Source organism: Ursus maritimus, unplaced genomic scaffold (assembly GCF_017311325.1).
Source record: "Ursus maritimus isolate PB19 unplaced genomic scaffold, ASM1731132v1 scaffold_24, whole genome shotgun sequence".
Lineage (NCBI taxonomy): Eukaryota > Metazoa > Chordata > Mammalia > Carnivora > Ursidae > Ursus > Ursus maritimus.
In genome coordinates this window covers 11,045,055-11,063,556 of record NW_024424897.1, presented here as the reverse complement: position 1 = coordinate 11,063,556, position 18,502 = coordinate 11,045,055, and the positions used below count along the sequence as shown (strand labels likewise).

Here is an 18,502-nt window from a genome sequence, read left to right as displayed (position 1 = left end):
CACGACCACTGTGAGATCATGACCTGAGCTGAAACCAAGAGTCAGATGCTTAACCAACTGTGCCACTCAGGCACGTCTCTACTTCTGGGTATTTATCTGAAAGAAATTAAAACTCTAACTCAAAAAGATATATGCACCCCCATGTTTATTGCATTATTTACAATAGCCAAGACAAGGAAGCAACTTAAGTGTCCATCAATGGATGAAAGGATAAAAAAAAAAAAAAAAGTGATAGAGATATACACACAATGGAATATTATTCAGCCACAAAAAAGAAGGAAATCTTGCCATTTGGGCTAACAAGGATGGAACTTGAGGGCATTATGCAAAGTTAAAATAGACAAAGATTAATACCATATAATCTCCCTTATCCACAGAATCTAAAACAAACAAACTCATACATACAGAGAACAGATTAGTGGTTGCCAGTGGTGGGGGTGCGGAGCAGGCGAAATGGGTGAAGGTGATTAAAAAGCACAAACAAGTTATAAAACAAATCATGGGAATGTAATGTGCAACACAGTGACTGTAGTTAATAATATTGTTTTGTCTTTTTTAAAGTTAAGAGAGTGGATCTTAAAAGTTCTCATCTCAATCTGCGTGGATGATAAATGTTAACTAGATTTATTGTGGTGATCATTTAACAATATAACAAATACTGGGGGCGCCTGGGTGGCACAGCGGTTAAGCGTCTGCCTTCGGCTCAGGGCGTGATCCCGGCGTTATGGGATCGAGCCCCACATCAGGCTCCTCCGCCATGAGCCTGCTTCTTCCTCTCCCACTCCCCCTGCTTTTGTTCCCTCTCTCTCTGGCTGCCTCTATCTCTATCTCTATCGAATAAATAAATAAAATCTTTAAAAAAAAAAACAATATAACAAATACCGAATCCTTGCATTTTCCACCTGAAACTAGTATTATATATCAGTTATATCCCAATAAAAAAAAAAAAGATCATAGTTTTCCTCTCCCATCCTCTCATTTTTCAATTTGTGGAATTTTAAAAGTCTTTTATAAAACTAAATACCTAACTATCTTATTCAATTAATTTTTTGAAGATAGGGTAAATCTTTCACATATGAAAACATCTACTCTTAATAATTCACTAATAATAATTTCTCAAAAGAGCTGGTCATAGATTGAAGTAAAGAGAGCATGAAATATGAAGATTAATTAAGGAGAAGTAAGAAAAATGGACAATATTATGTTCAACGAATTAATAAGGACATTAGATATATAAATTCCAATATATGAATGGAAGCATAAAGCAAGTCAAATACAATTATTTTCTATCCTTTTATCATTCATACATTGCTGGTGGGAATATAAAATGGTATATCTACTCTGGAAAACAGTTGAGCAGTTTCTTATAAAAATAAACCACCTTACAACCCAGAGATTATACCATTGGGCATTTACCTCAGAGAAATGAAAACTTATGTTCATAAAAATACCTGGACATCAATGTTCACAGTAGCTTTAATTATAATACTCATAAACTGGAAACAACCCCTACCTCTTTCAAAGGTTAAACAACTAACCAAACAGAGATATTGCTACCATGGAATAGTTCTCAGCAATAAAAAGGAGCCAACTATTGATAAATACAAACTTGGATGAAGTGTCAAGGAAATTGTACTTAGTGGGAAAAAAAGCCCCAAAAGGTTGTGAACTATGTGATTCCATTTACGTAGCATTCTTGAAATGTCAAAATCATAAAAATGGTGAAGAGATTGGTGGTTAGCAGGGTTAGGGATGGGGGATAAGGAAGAGAGTTGAGTGTGGCTATAAAGATGGAACAATGGAACTGTTCTGTATCTTGACTATATCCATGTCCACAATGAGACTGTGACATCATGACAGTTTTGCAAGATGTTATCATTGGGGGAAACTGGGTAAAGGGTACATGCAATCTATTTCTTAAAACTGAGTCTGTATCTACCCAAAATAAAAAAAATTTTTTTTAAAGATTTTATGTATTTATTCGACAGAGACAGAGACAGCCAGCGAGAGAGGGAACACAAGCAGGGGGAGTGGGAGAGGAAGAAGCAGGCTCATAGCGGAAGAGCCTGATGTGGGGCTCGATCCCATCACACCGGGATCACGCCCTGAGCCGAAGGCAGACGCTTAACCGCTGTGCCACCCAGGCGCCCAGAAAATAAAAATGTTTAATTTTAAAAATTTATAGTTACCTGAAGAACTAAGACTAAATGATGTTTTAAAAGAAGGTGTGGTCTGTACTGTGTCAGTATAGACTCAGTACACTATAAACAATTGGGGGGGTTGGGAGAGCATTTGGGAAAAAAGTCCTTTAACTGCTTTCAGTTATATTGAAGTAATACTATTAGTATTGTTAGATATATTATATGTATATTTCTGGATTAAAAAAATCAATAATTAGGGATATTCTAATTCTCAGATTAACTGTATCTCTCCTGGAGAACCAGAATTCTCAGGGCATAAGAAAAGAGATACAGTTGTAATATGGGAGAGAGCTCTGTAGTACATATAGAATATTTAAATTATAAATATCAGTGTGAATTCAGAAGGCATTTATCTTTAATATGTGTATGTTATTCTATATATAAAATGTAGAAAATATATCATGATTCTATCTCTGCTATTGAAAAAGGCTAGATATAATGACCAATCCAATAACAAAAAACATTTCTAGTATGCAATGCTCCTGAAATACTTTTTCTAACTAAAAGAAATCTTGCCACACAAAATAGCAAGGAATCTATTTTTGTCAAAAATCTACTTAGAATCTTGTCAAAAAGAACCGTCAGCTCCCTTTGACCAAAGATGAGACAATTTGAGTTTCAATGAGAATAATAATTACAATGGCTTGAAACCTATTAGACATGTTTAGATCCATGAGTTTATAATGGTATTTTAAATACCATGAAGAATGTTAGGTAAACAGTTAATTATCTAACAAAGGAAAAAGTTAAGCAAAAAATTCTGTTTTCAATCATTTGTTTTATCTCTGTTTTCCCATTCCACCGTCTTAAAAAAATTTGCCCAATAGGAGCAAATCATAACTCATGTATATTTAAACCAAATTCTCTGAACTGTTAAATAATTATGGTTCATACAACTAAAATTGCTAGAAATTCATATAAAAGAAATGTATAGTTGGAAAGATTACTATAAATAATTCTCATCATCTATTCACAATGTTTTATATAAGAAATTACTCTTGAAATCCTTTGAAAATTCTGCATTCTTTTTTTGTTGTTGTTGAAAGTTGAAAATTCTGCATTCTTGAGCCTTATTTGGGTTAAGTACATTATAGCAAAATTTGTGTGCAATCAGGAGGAAAGTGGAAAAGCATAAGATATACAAGAACTGCAGGGACTTTGTAAGAAATGTATCAGTTTCACTCCAATAACTGGGATGCCTGCCTGCATCTGGTAATGGTATTCTCTTTCAAGATAAATTGTCAAAGCCATACTTTTTTATGTGAATTATTTCATTTTAAAAATCTCTTTTCCTTGTATTTCAAGACACAGCATATGTAAATAAACACTCTCCCCAATAGCATGCAATATTAACTAATTTTTAAAATCTCCAGCCAATGTAAACCCTGCTAACTTGGACAGTTCTCTATCAGGAAAACTTCCGAGCTATGTTTTCACTCAATTTGAGGCACTTAGCAAGTTGAATCCAAATGTAATGTTTATCTCAAAAACACTGAAGACAATATGGCAGGCATTTCTGTTGGCACATTTCACTAACAGCTTTTTCTATCAAGGGGAAAAATACCACCTTGTCACTAATTTCATTTTATTCATCTTTTTGAGTTATGTAGCACAGTGGCTAAAAGAAAGGAGTTTCTTAGGCAAAAATCTTAACTTTTCTGTGCCTTGTTTTTTTTTGTGAAATAACAGCACTATATACGGTGAGTGATCCCTGGAATAACATAAGTTCAATGTTTGCTATTATTACTCTCAAAGTCTATGGGGAAAGGGACAATAGATAAATGGAGAGAGAGAAAGAGAGATTCATTTTACTTTGTGCCTTGTGCCTTACAAGCAGCAGCACCGTGTAAGTATTTTAAAGATATTGTCTCATCTAAGGGTGCCTGGGTGGCGCAGTTTAAGCGTCTGCCTTTGGCTCAGGACTTGATCCCATCGAGCCCTACATCAGGCTCCTCCTCTAGGAGCCCACTTCTTCCTCTCCCACTCTCCCTGCTTGTGTTCCCTCTCTCGCTGGCTGTCTCTGTCAAATAAATAAATAAAATCTTTTAAAAAAATAAATAAAATAAAAAATAAAGATATTGTCTCATCTAATCCTTAGTCTTACCCAAAGAACATCTTTATTGACTCACTGCATGAATTGGTTTTAATAACATTATGGTAAATTAGTTTACTGTTCAAATTTTCAATCCTTCTTCCCTGCTTCACTTCCATGAAGGGATAGAATTACCCATATATCACCGATCCTGGGCTTGTCTCTTCGACTTGCTCTGGCTTTATGGTGGGCAGAATGTATTTTTTGCCCCTTGACTTTGGATTTGTTCACAGGACTTGCTTCAACCAATGGGATTTTTTTTTTAAGATTCTTTTTTATTTATTAATTTGACAGAGATAGAGACAGGCAGCGAGAGAGGGAACACAAGCAGGGGGAGTGGGAGAGGAAGAAGCAGGCTCCTAGCGGAGGAGCCTGATGTGGGGCTCTATCCCAGGATGCTGGGATCACACCCTGAGCCGAAGGCAGACGCTTAACGACTGCGCCACCCAGGTGCCCCTCAACCAATGGGATTTTATCAAATATGACTTGAGCGGGAGCTTGGAATGCCCAGTGCAGCAAGACTTGCTCTCATGCACTTCTGTGACTGAAGGAGAAGAATATGTCCAGCTATGCTGCTGACCCAAGGAGGATGAGAGCCATATGGGGCAGACTTGATGCAACCTGTAACTTGGATCCAAGCCCAGCCCAGCCCAGACTAGATCTGCCAGACTCCAGTCATGCCACGGACAAACGAAAAGGAATAAATGAGTGTTGTTTGAGGTTATTGGGTTTTGGGGTGGTGTTTTACGCAGCGTCTTTCTGATAATAGCTAACAGATACAAGCACCATATTTCTATTCTTCAACTCAGGGAAGCATAAGCACAATCCTTACTTCATTTCTACGGCCAGCATCTTAAAATGTAATATGGGTAAGCTAATTAAATTGAATGCATGCAAAAAAAAACCCCAAAAAACAAAAAACGAAACCCAACTCCTGAATGCACCTAATTCCTTTTATAACCTAATGGGTTTCTCTGTTTATTAATGTGTGATAGGCAAGAAAGTAACTTAACTCACCAGAATGCTGACTCTCACAGACCCATCACTGTCAGCAGTTTCTTAAACTATTTTCTTTCCTGAGTGACATTTAATGATGTGAAGTACACAAAAGAGGAGAAATAAGCCACACAAATAAAAGTAAACCATGTATTTATAATTTCTCCATTAGAAATGAAAGGCAGCATCCTCATATTGATTCTAATCACTGATATCAGTTTCTCCATCACAGAATAATTTGTTGTGACTTACATTGGGATGTAAAACAAATTCATTACATTAACTATAGAAAAATATATTGGAAAACTACATACATTTTGTTTCTTTTCATTTTCAGTACTTACATATTCCCATCATTTTAAAATATGGTGAAGTATTACTATCATCAGAATAGTCTTGATGAATTTTGGTATTAGTAATGTTGACATTACTTATAAGAGTCATTTAAAAAAATTGCTAGCTATCTATCATGCCCAGTGTGATGGGTGGTGGAGAGATAGAAGCGACCCACAGGAACACTCCTCACTCTCACGGAGCTTTACATTTCATGGTGGAGCAGAGAAGGAAGGCCAGACATCAAACAGCCCATTGCACAATCAATAGTTTGATTATAATTGAGCAACTACATTAAAGGAGAAGTAGAGGGTGTTCTGAGAACAAAAACAGGGAAGGCTTCCCCGAAGAAATGACATTCATTTTACAGTGATCTTACCTAAACAAAGCTTGGGCGGAGAGGGAAGTTGAGGATGGAGAAGAAAAATCTGAGCAGAGGAAACATCATTTGCAAAGGAAGGAAGGGGTATAGTGCATTGAAGGCACAGGAAGGAGGTCCTTAAAGCAAAACCGACAGGGGGAGAGGGAGGGAGGGAGAGAGATGAGGCTGGAGAAATGAACTACTCCCACAGTTCAGGCAAAAGATGGCAATGGCTTAGACTAGTGCTGGTGGCAGAGTTGAGAAGTATGTGGATTTCAGTTTAGGATTAACAGGGCTGGATGAGAGATTGGAAGAAATGGGTAAGGCGGAGGAAATTGTCTCAGCTAATTCCCCAGTTTCTAATGGGTCACCTTAGGTGGGTAGCCTTGGCATTCACTAAGATAGGAAAATTCTTAAAAGACTCAGCCACACGAAAAGAAAAATACACACATTCAGTTTTGGACATCTGGTTAAAGTCGTTTAGGAAGCATCAAAGTAGAGATATTCGGCAAACAGATACATGGAACTAGAGCAGAGGTTAGTAAACTACAGTCCGTGGATGAAATCTGGTCCACCACCTGCCTTTTGAAATAAAGTTTTTATTGGAATGGAGCCATACTCATTTCTTTATATACTGTCTATGGTTTCTTTCACATTACAACAGCTGAGTTGAATAGGTACCATAAAAAAAGTTTGGCCCCAGAGCCTACAATATTTATTACCTGGCCCCTTACAGAACAAGTTTGCTGGTTGCAAACTTCAACGAGTTGAAGTAGGGTTCTTAGAGTTATCAGCATGTAAACTGTAGTTAAAGTTATGGAAATAAATAACATTGTTTAGAGAAAGTATATAGGATGGGGAAAGATGCCTAGGTTAGAACCTTGTGGAACTACAGATTTAAAGAAGCATGAGTGTGAAGTTGGCTAAGTTGGCAAGAAGACTGAGAAGGAAAGGCTAGAAAAGTGCATGAAAATCAGGTGAAGGCTCTGTTATTTAGTTAAATGATCAAGTAAGATAAGGAATGAAATATGTCAGTTGTTGGGGAGCCTGGGTGGCTCAGATGGTTAAGCGTCTGCCTTCGGCTTAGGCCATGATCCTGGGGTCCTGGGATGGAGCCCCATGTCAGGGCTCCCAGCTCAACAGGGAGTCTGCTTCTCCTTCTCCCACTGCCCCTCCCCCTGCTTGTACTCTCTGTGTCTCCCTCTCTCTCAAATGAATAAAATCTTTAAAAAAAGAAAAAAAGAAAAATGTCAGTTGTTAATTGACATGGGAGTTGTTACCGACCTCAGAAAAAGCCATTTAGGTGGAGTGGTTGGGGACAGAAATCATTCTGAATTGAGTGGAGCCTAAGCGAGGGTAACCCTTTCAAGAAACTTAGCTGTTAAGAGAAGGGAGATAAAGTACTTGCCTGAGGAGGAAATAAGGAAAGGTCCTGATAATATGTGAAGAAATTCATACTTTTCAATTCCAAAGAGAAGAATCTAGTTGAAAGGAGGAAGCTGAAGAAAGAGGAGACAGAAGGGAAGATCCATTGTCCAACCTTTCCGATCATGTTGGAAGGAACAGGATCCAGCCTGTGAGTTGATGAAGGACATCAGACATGAGACAGAAGGAAAAGGATGGGTGTAGTGAGAAGTAGGTCTGTAGTTTAGCAGGGTTTGTGTTGGGAAGTGGGGATATTCCCGTCAGTTTCTTTTTTCTCTGAGAATAAGGGGCAGAGCATAATCCCCTAAGAGTATAGGGGCAAAGTAGAGGGAGAGGGAGAGACTGAAGATAGGAAGAAAGTACAGAAAATATAAAATAGATGACTTAAGTTAGGCACTTACTTCTATAATTGCAGCATTAATTGCAGTTTGAAAGGCCACAGACCCATTTTGCCAGTATCTTGTCACATAACAAAAAATTTTATCATCAGTATTCCAACAGTGTTCCTTAAGGAAGGAGAAAAACATGCCTGTCATTATGCAATGGAATCAGTCAATGGAATTAAAACCTTAACTTTGGCTCTAAAGTGGAAATATCTACATGCCTGTTCAGAGCCCATGATTATACAATCTAGAGCATTTTTAAGACATTCTGAAAAACTGGAAGAAAGAAGCATATTATTGAATGGTGGCCAAAATAATTGGACTCATTCTATAGTAAAGACTGATCACTAAGTTGAGGAATAAAAACTGCACTACTTATTTTCTTGATTTTATTAACGTTTCTATCAGTCATTCCCAACTGGGGATTTGATAAAGTAGCAAAAAAGATTGAATCAGTTCTTATATAGTTACCTGTATGTTCAGAGTCTTCTTCCACATTTGGGATTTCATGTCCCCAACTAAACTTCAGCTGATATAAAAAAGTGTCATCAAACACAATTCCACAGTTTCATGACAGTTTTCTGAAAGTACCGTATCCATCATTTCTTTATCAACAATCCTCATGATTCTTCTTCCTGCCATGTATGAAATAAAATCAATAATCATATCAACTCATCACCAGAGAACACAAATCCAAGTTCCAATTGTTTAGGCTTATTGGTGTCACATACTATCCCTAAGTAAGTGTCTCTAAATTAGCTACTGAAAGTCTTTTCTATTGTTTTAGGCTCAATGTAAATACGTGAAGAGATATAAATGAGGTGTCTTTCAAAAACCATTTGCAGGGGCGCCTGGGTGGCTCAGTCAGTTTGGGCGTCCGACTCTTGGTTTCAGCTCAGGTGCATGATCTCAGGGTCGGGAGGTTAAGCCCCGCCGCGGGCCCTGTGCTCTGTGGGGAGTCTGCTTGAGATTCTGTCTCTCCCTCTGCCCCTCCCCATGCTCTCTCTCTAAATAAATAAATGAATAAATAAATCTTTAAAAAAAATTTGTAGCATTTTTTTAGTGTGATCCCATTTTAGTAAAGAAACTGCATCTGTGTGCCTATATACATATATGAATATATATGTGTATATATGTGATCAGGTGTATGTGTATGTACATATTATCCTAAAAAGATACACACAAATTTAAATGGGATGTATGGTAGGGAAGGAAGCTGTGGCTAGGATAAAAGCAAAAGCTCTCTCTTTTCCTTTTTCTTCAGTTCTTATTGCTTAGCTGTTTAGGGTGGCTATTACCCTGGTGATTAAAGTAATTGAAAAATGAAAAAGAAAAACTATTTAAAATAATCAGTGGAAATACTTGAGAATTCAGTGGTTTTTTTTTCTTACCAAGAGCACTAATTTCTATCACATGAAAATACTATGCCAGTAGAAATAAATTGCATGAAAATAATCAGAGTACAAAAATCGCAAGTGAAGTTACAGTCCGCCTACAGGTTCTTTGGAGTCAAGAACACTCCTTAGAATTGAGCTCAAAACATTCATAATGGATGAGTTCATAATCTGCAGAAGTAATCCACCCAAAAAGTGGTTAATTGATCCATTACTAATAGAAACTTTGGAAACCTCTGAAGTCTAATTTATGACCTCCTTTTTAAAGACTTTTTTATAATTTCATGTATTATGTTCTAAGATTTTTATTAATTTTGACGCAGTATTTAAATCTCAGGACAATGTCTACATGAAGAAGGAAAAGGTATTTATTTTCATTGTGTAGCCACATTTTTCAAAAGTATTCATCCTTCCAAACATGGAATAAGGCTGTGACATTTTTATGAGGACAATGTTAATTTCACTGATTTTCTCTGGCAGTATACAAATACTGTCAAGGGCAAAACATGAGTATTTGGGCTGAACAGCATGAGTCAGACAAATGTAGAATGATACAACAGGAGAGGAGCTGTGATTAGAACAGGCTGGCATGGCAGGTGAATTGGGTGCTTACATTCAAAAAGGACAAACTCCAATGAGCCATGGGACTCCAAGGATGGAAAGCAGGAGAGAGCATGCACGGCTTCCCAAGTTAAAAAGAGATGTGGAAAATGATCAAATGGGGGAGGCATGGAAAACCAGATCAGGGTAGAATGAACATGTCAGTCAGAGCACATGGCCAGCATGGGTAAGGGAGACGGGCAGAAGTCAGGGATCAAGAAGCTGCAATGAAGAATCACAAAACAGAAGAAAGTGGTCAGGGAATAAAAGGCAAAATCATCTGGAATAGAGTTCAAACTTTTTTTTTCCTATTCCCACCTTACTTTTTGGATTACACATCATACAATATAATGACCCACAACAGCATAGATTTCAAGAATAAGAGGGGTATGTGATTTAAAAAGCCCCCAGTTAAGTCTCTATATCACTTCTCACCCACCTACCCTCACCTGTAGCCCCACACCAACCCCCTCCATGGCCTATGGAATAAGGGAACTACCAAAACATAGGCTGAGCAAAAAAACTCAATTTGCAAATGAACGTCAAGTTTAACATGTGCAGGTTGCATAATAATGCAACACTGGTGATTGGGCAATACACCTTTCATAAAGCAAGGCAAAGCCATCTTATCCATTATCCTCTGTGTCATGTTAGTGACTGGGGTATATGCCACCACCAGATCAGAGTCATTAAACTCATCCATGCGTCCCAGGACATGAGGAGGCTGCTCAGGAAGATGGGTTGCTCTGAAGGGTTCCGAAAGACGCACAAATATAGCCCTAGAAGCAATGTTATTGTCCATTCCTCCGGCACACAAAAGAAAAATGGGCCAAGTTATAATGTGGTCCAGATATCAAGAAACATCAAACACAATTTAAGACAGAGAGTATTGTCATCGAGCATTGAGCTTCATTTCTCTGATTTTTGCCTTCCCCAATTACTACCTATCCTTTAAAGAAAACACCATTTCAAAAACATACAACTTTGAGATAATATCAAATGCATCCATTGATCTTAACCCACTAATACAGCAACCCCAATAGTGAACCACTATTGAATGCATGCCCTCATCTGTAATGTAAGTACCTAGCATCACATCTGAGATGTTCCTGCCAAAAATGTCCAACCTGAAGTTAATCCTGTCTTTCAATCTAATTTTCTGTTCAAAGAAATGTAAGAAGGTGAAGGAATGAGTTAAATGACAGCATGAAGAAAGAATCATCACATGAATACAGATCGTGAATATTCAACAAGATATGAGATGGTCTCATTGGTTCTGGGCTTATCAAAACCAACTTTAAAAGAATTTTTCAGGGGCACCTGGTGGTGCAGCCAGTTAAGCGCCTGATTCTTGGTTTTGGCTCAAGTCGTGATCTCAGGGTTCTGAGATCAAGCCACACTTGGGGCTCTGCACTTAGGACAGTCTGCTGGAGAGTCTCTCTCCCACTCGTGCTCTCATTCTCTCTCTCAAATAAATAAATAAATAAATAAATCTTTAAAAAATTTTTCCAGGAAATTTAGGAAATTGAACTTGAAGTGAGATAATTACATATGCAATTTTAGCTAATTTTGTGAGGTGTATTAGTGGTTATATAGAATAGGTGTTTAATTTTTGTAGATTCTAGCTGAAGTATGACAGTAAAGTGTCATATACCTTGAAAGAGGAGAGACAGATGAAGCAAAGATGGCAAGAAGCTAGCAACTGTCAAATCTGGGTTGTGGGTGAATAGGATAGGATGTGGCTCTATTGGACCAGTATTTCTACATCTTGAGATTTAAAACATTTCTGTTAAGTTCTTTTAAAATTCTCGTGGGTGATTATTATAAATGTACCCTCCATCAACATAACAGCTAAAATATTCAAACTGATTTGCTTGAAGAGCTATCACAGAGTATGAAAAGAATGATGTGAACTCTGCTAGCTCCCATGGAAATGTTACTATTTTTAAACAGAATACAGCCTCAAGGTGGCCAAGGCAGCCCCAGACATATCTCAAGGAAACAGAGCCAATCTCTTTATACTTAATGTCCATGTCCTTATGCTAGGAACTCAACAGAATACAAATATATTGACAATCAGAAATCTGGCTCCCTAAAATCAATCTATGTTTACAAAAAAACACAGTCTTGAAAAGAGATCCCAAAAAAAGTTCCCTAATTTTTCCTCATAGAATTTGTTACCCAGCTCTCCCAATTAATAGAATCTTCATCAAAATGTCCCCAGTAGAGTGCTGTCATTTACTCATTCAGAATCTATTTCATTTTTTCCCCCTAACACTGAAGTTGGCTTAAAGTAAATCAGAATGGCTCCACAAGATCCAAATGGAGTAATTATTTGGAGTTCTATTCAATAAAATGTTACTTTGTTTTTCAGGAGCTGTCCTGAGTTCTTTAGTTAAACTCGTCAATTTGCCATAAGTAGTACCCTTTTCTGCAATATATCTTACATCTTATTCGGCAATATTTGCAAAATACTGTATTTAGAACTCCAAATCAACTAACCTGTGGAATTTGTGAATATAAAAAATAAAAATAGCATAATATTAAATGATGGATTTTCATTTACTAAATACGGAAAAATATTGTGAACCATACCAATAAGCTTTCTTTTTTCATTCTCCATTGTTTAAGAAAATTCTTGTATAAAAGAGCCTGAATTTGTTGATACATGCTTATCTCTTTTTTAATCATTTTCTCCTGTTCATGGAGAGAGGGTGAAACAAAATATTGTACAGCAATAACTAGAAGAAAAAAACAAAAACAAAAAAGTCCAGTTACAAAAAAGCTTCCGAACACTTTGAAAACATAACTTCAAATGCACTAACTTGATGCCTTACTTGACACTGCAGAAACACATGCAGTAGGGGTTTTTGTGAGAGTATAAAATACTAATGAATGTAAACTCTCCTGTCAGCCAGTATTTCTCTCCAGGCTCTCATGGCTGTGGGTAATGAGGGTGGTGGTGTAGGAAGTCTTTCCTCTTTTGTCTCAAAAGTAACTTTTTTCTGCCAAATCTTGACATTACAATAAAGTAAATCAGGGAGTAAGATGTTAGCAATGTTTAGAATTCAAAAAAACACTTTGCCCTTTACTTGGTTTAAGAAAAGAAATATAACAGGGGCACCTGGGTGGCTCAGTCAGTAAAGGATCTGCCTTTGGCTCAGGTCAGTATCTTGGAGTCCTGGAATTGAGTCCCGTATTAGGCTCCTTGCTCAGAGGGGAGTCTGCTTGTCCCTCTCCCTCTGCCCACCCGCGTCTGCCCCACCCCTGCCCTGGCTTCTCTCTCTCTCAAATAAAGTCTTAAAAAAAAAAAAAGAGAGAGTATAACAGGAATAAAACCATACCCAGTTTTTTTTTGTCAGAGAATTGCCCACGAGCACTCTATACTTTGGCACATTTTTGCATGCTTATTTAATATCTAGGTACCACTGAGTAAAGCAAAGTCGAATAACATCATCGTCATTATTAGAATCCCAAAGAGCTAATTTCTTCTCTTAAACCCATGCATCCCCTTTTTTGAACTAAGAATGTCAGACAGATGCAGATGAACACCAGAAACATGCTAGTGGATACAACCGAGGCAATTGGTTTGTAGATCACCACGATGTGTAACAGGGGTCCTTCTGTTTTCAGTTTGAAATTCCAGAGATGATTTGGTATCACAACTCTGGTTACGCAAATTCTTTTGAATAAATGTTGATGTCATATACAAATTACAATGTTCAGAGAACTTGCTCTATTTTCTTTTTCGACAAAAGGCAAAGCGACCAAATATCAAAATAATCTCTAAATTCTAACTTCAGGAAGTTTTTAAGTCAAAACATTCATCTTCACCTTATGGCGATACAGGTCTGTTTGAACAGCTCAGAAAGCTACCCACAAAGACATTTTAAAAGAAAAAAGAAGCCACAGGGGAAAGTAACTTGTCCTAATGCCTACACATTCCCAAGAACTAAAACCTTACAAATTCTCAAAAGGCTACCCAGAGAAGTATAAAGCTGACCAACATTAATTATATTTGTACACACTTCTGAGTCTCTCTTACATTTTGCTATCACACTAAAAATACTAGATAACTGAGTTTAAAAGATTAAATCACTCATTAGGTCTACAATATAAAACATACATTAATTTAGAAATATCAGAACAATATAATAATTTTAACAATATCAATCTATATATTTGGCGTTGGCTATATGTACTTTATGTCTTACTCACCTTATGCAAAGTGGAAGGTAAAAACAACTTTGACTCTCAGGAAAATGAGTGAGGAACTTAGAAGTACCTCTGATTCACTGTTTTCTTTTTTTCTGGGAGAACAGCTAAGATTCCTTCAAGGGCTCTTCTGCAAATGTTTGCCTCTCTTAAAACTGTTCTTACTCAGTTTGGCATCTGAAAACAGGACATAGTCCGTGTGTAAAAAGCCTGCCAAATGTTCTTTATTTGTTAAGTTGGTTTGTGCTTGTTTGTTTGTTTTTTCCCATATCTTTCTGGTCCAATTACTCTGCAGGGACTGTGTAGTTGTGGATGGTTGGCTAAGGTTGGCACGTGGTATTTATTGTTCTGTCTTTCTGGCATTCATAAAAAACGATCAGATTCCAAATGGAAGAAAAAAACCCACGGTGTTGGGTAAATCTTTATTAGCTTTTCATGATTAAAAATTAGACAGCCAAGTCAAAAAAAAAAAAAAGCAGATTAAAAAGAAAGGGAGTTGAGCAGAAAGAGGGAAAATGAAGCTCAATCATCTCAGAAATCAGAATAATTCACACAAGAAGTCTTCACCTAAAACTTAAACTTCAGTTAGGTGGCTCCTCGTGCTGACGGAATCCTGTGTACTAGGAAGTATACGGAAGGGCTTACCATGAATTTCCTTGTTTACTACTGAAAGTAAACCTATGAAGTCCATACTATAGTCACAACCATGTTACAGATTCGAAAAGTGAGGCTTACAGGTGGAAGTTATCTGCAGATGTTCAAATAAAGGCAGATCCCACATGTGAGTCCAGAAGAGTGTTTGGACCCCAAGTCCCTTGCTCTCAACGACCGCTATGAAAATTATGTTAATCAAAACAATATCTAATACCCATTTTCATAGTTTAATAGTTCAGACGAGATGGTGAAACTTTAATGATCGTGTTACTTTTTTTTCAGCTGCAAATAAATGGGACATTCTCAGAATTTTAAATAATCCCTGCTTATCAATCCTGAAAATCTCATTCCATGATTTTTCTGTAATCAATACATTTCCTAGATGTATACATGAGTTAATAACCATTCACAAAAGAGGACAGAAAAACCAGTGAAGCACCCTGAGACGATTTCAATGATTACCATTTTCACTAAGAAAATGGATTTAAACATCGTCATTGACTTTAATTGTATCCCTCTCCTTTGTTTTGGGTCACATCTCTCCTCTTGTTTTGCCAGTCACTATTAGAAGTACAAGTCCACGAACAAAACACCACCAAATATTTAACCTGGTTCCAATCCCAGACATTAATGATGATATTTATTTTATATGGGTGGGAAAAAAACAACAAAAATCATATTATAATACATAGACACACTTTCTTATAACTAAATTTAAAAGCTTATTTATTTCCGTCATTTCAGGGATTTTAATCTCCAATAGGGTGCAGTGAAGTGCTTACAAGGTTAGAAGTCTGAGACCTACATTCCAAACCTGTCACTCATCGGCTTGGACAGGTGACACAGAATCCTCTGCTAAGCATTATGGGGGCTGAACCTTCTCTGTTCGGAGCCTCTGCACATTGATACTTGGGTATTACTGCTTCTGGGTCCCAAAGCTGAACTCCTCCAAACTTGGATTTGTGGGGGCCCATGTCACATTAAGCCAGCCCTCCTCAGCACACTTCACAGATCTTTTAATCTACTCCTTTGTCCTCCTACTCTCCCTGGGTCCTCAGCCCTACTTCTGAACTTCTGTTTCAGTACATAAATTTACCGTTTTACTGAAATCTCAGAGACCACTGGGTGGAGGCTTCCTTCCCACCGTCTCTACTTCCTGCGAACTTCCCAGAGGAAACTGGGCCAGTCTTTGCTAAACTCAATCCCACTGCTCGATCTCTCAACACAGTCTTATAACCTACCCTAAAATCCGGCTTCCTCTTTATTTTAGGACTTCTAATATAATATCTTCTCCCCTCCCCCCCTTTTTGAGACATGCTAGCTACTTAATCATATAAACTTCACATATTAGCTCATCTCACATTCACTGTGCAAATCCCCATGGTATTAGATTTTTGGGGGTGCTGTAACAAGGTAGCACAAACTGGATGCATTAAAACAATAGAAATTTATTCTCTCATAGTTCCAGAGGCTGGTAGTCTGAAATCAAGGTATCATCCTTAGGGCTATGCTCTCTCCTGGCTCCCGGTGTTTACCAAGCATCCTCACATGCCTCGTCTTTGCTCCATCATCACATGGTGGTCCCCTCTGGGTGTGTTTTGTCACATCTTCTTATACAAGGAGACCAGTCATATTGGATTAGGGGCCACCCCTACTCCAGTATGAGATTATGTCTATTAAAGACCCTATTTTTCAAATAAAAACGTATTCATAGGTACCAGGGGTTGGGACCTCAACGTATCTTTTTGAGGCATACAATTGAACCCATAACAAACACATAGGCAGTACATAGTCAGCACCTCAATTTTTACATCTGATGGCCATCTGACAGTTTTCCTTACCCTGGTACCCATGCCAATGAAATTAAGCTCTCAAAGCTTGCCAACAGCTTCCGACATCTTGACATCAACATCTTCAGTAGCATTTTCTGTTTTTTTAAACCTTTCTGAAGCATTTGACAGTGTTGAGACCCACTGCTAGGAACTCTGTTACAATTTAGTGTTCTCTTCCCTGACTTCTCTTTTTCTAACAATCCTCAGTTTATTTATATCCCTTGGCACTTTTTATTTCAAGTTTTGACCTTTCCCTTAATAAATATATCCACCCTTTCAGCTTTATCCTAGATCTATGTTTCCAGCCATGACCTCCCTATACTGGATCTATCTATTCCATTTTAGCACGTAAAAACTCAAGTTTATGATTTATCTTCCTAATACACTTGGCTCACTCTGTCTTGTCTTTTCTCTTACTAGACACCCAGTTCAGAATTTTAACACTTGTTGAATGAATAAAGAAGAGGTGGTATATATACACAATAGAATATAACTCAGCCATCAGAAAGAATGAAATCTTGCCATTTACAACGATGTGGATGGAACTAGAGGGTATTATGCTGAACAAAATAAGTCAGAGAAAGACAAATACCATATGATTTCACTCATATGTGGAATTGAAGAGACAAAACAGATGAACATCAGGGAAGGAAAGGAAATAAGATGAAAACAGAGATGAAGGTAAACCATAAGAGACTCTTAACTCTAGGAAACAAACCGGGTTGCTGGAGGGGAGGTGGGTGGGGGGATGGAATAACCAGTGATGGGCGTTGAGGAGGGCACTTGACAGAATGAGCACTGGGTGATATTTATATGCAACTGATGAATCACTAAATTCTATCCCTGAAACTAATAACACACTATATGTTAACTATATTGAATTTAAATTAAAAATTTAAAAATAAAAGAATTTTTACATTTGTTGTCCACTCTCAAAATATTTTTGCATTGATAGTTTAAGAGCATTCACTTCTTCATAATGTTGAATTTCCCCTCCCCTGCAACATGATGAAACTCTGTTTATTTGGCTCACTTCTACATCCTTCAATAAACTGTGTATGTTTTACTTTAATAGTCTTCCATGTCTATTACAAGTGGACCCCACTCATGGAGTTTCTGATTTGGTAGTTCTGAGAATTTACACTTGTAACAATCCCCAGTGGATTCTGACGTGGCTGGTCAGAGAACCACTGATCTATATATAGTGCACAGAACAGAACAATGCCCTGCACAGAGTAAGCCCTCAATAACTGTTAGCGATTACTATTTCTAAAGCTTAGTTCTTAACATATCAAGTCTCTTCTAACAGTGGGAATTATCTTACTTTAAAAATACTCCAATAAAATCACACTTTTGTTTTGACTCATCTTGATGCTTTTGCCCACCTGAGAATCATCATCGAAAACATGAATTTTCTCAAATATGTTATCACTGGTTTTACTATTTGAAACGAAGTGAGAAGTAAAAATCAGATTAGAGACTGTAATTATCTTTATTAACAATGTTATCCCAAAACATCTTTTCGGGCAGTTTCTTTTTACCATCTCTGCCTATCTGCCTCCCACTTATCCTTATCAATAAAATTTACTTCCCAGATAAGAGATAACACAAGATTCCCTGCCCACCTTTTGGAGAGTACCTAAAAAGTTTTGGATTTTGTGTCTCCTTAAAATGAACAGGAGGGATTTAAAAATCCAGCCTCAATCTCTGTCTACCACACACTTCCTGTCGTTTGGAACCTCTGTCTATTCTGCCTTTTTCCACTTGATGAATGGCTAGGACTACCTTCTGGCTCATCCCTCATTTCCTGTTCTTTGTTCAGACATCGTGAACCCTGCTGTCTCCTCACTACTTCGCAAATGAACTAGTACAAGGACGACCACTTGACTCTGGAGTTCAGCCTCAGGCTTCCCATACTGCCTTGCTGGCTCCAACTTGGGCTCTTCGGCCGTGGCTCAGGGGGCCCTACTCCACCCATTTCTGGTCCTGGGAAAATGCCCTTTAAGCACAGCCTTC

General features: G+C 37.6%; 1 protein-coding gene across 1 annotated transcript in view; it reads right to left on the bottom strand.

Annotated features, from left to right (window-relative positions):
- LOC103665913 (ATP-binding cassette sub-family A member 10-like) overlaps window positions 1-10,587 on the bottom strand; it is a 53,449-nt gene extending 42,862 nt beyond the window's left edge. Inside the window, 4 exon segments of the mRNA XM_040641210.1 lie at window positions 7,810-7,937; window positions 8,263-8,358; window positions 8,361-8,426; window positions 10,386-10,587. Coding sequence (XP_040497144.1) covers window positions 7,810-7,937; window positions 8,263-8,358; window positions 8,361-8,426; window positions 10,386-10,587 — 492 coding nt within the window.
- Between the last annotated feature and the right edge of the window lie 7,915 nt (window positions 10,588-18,502).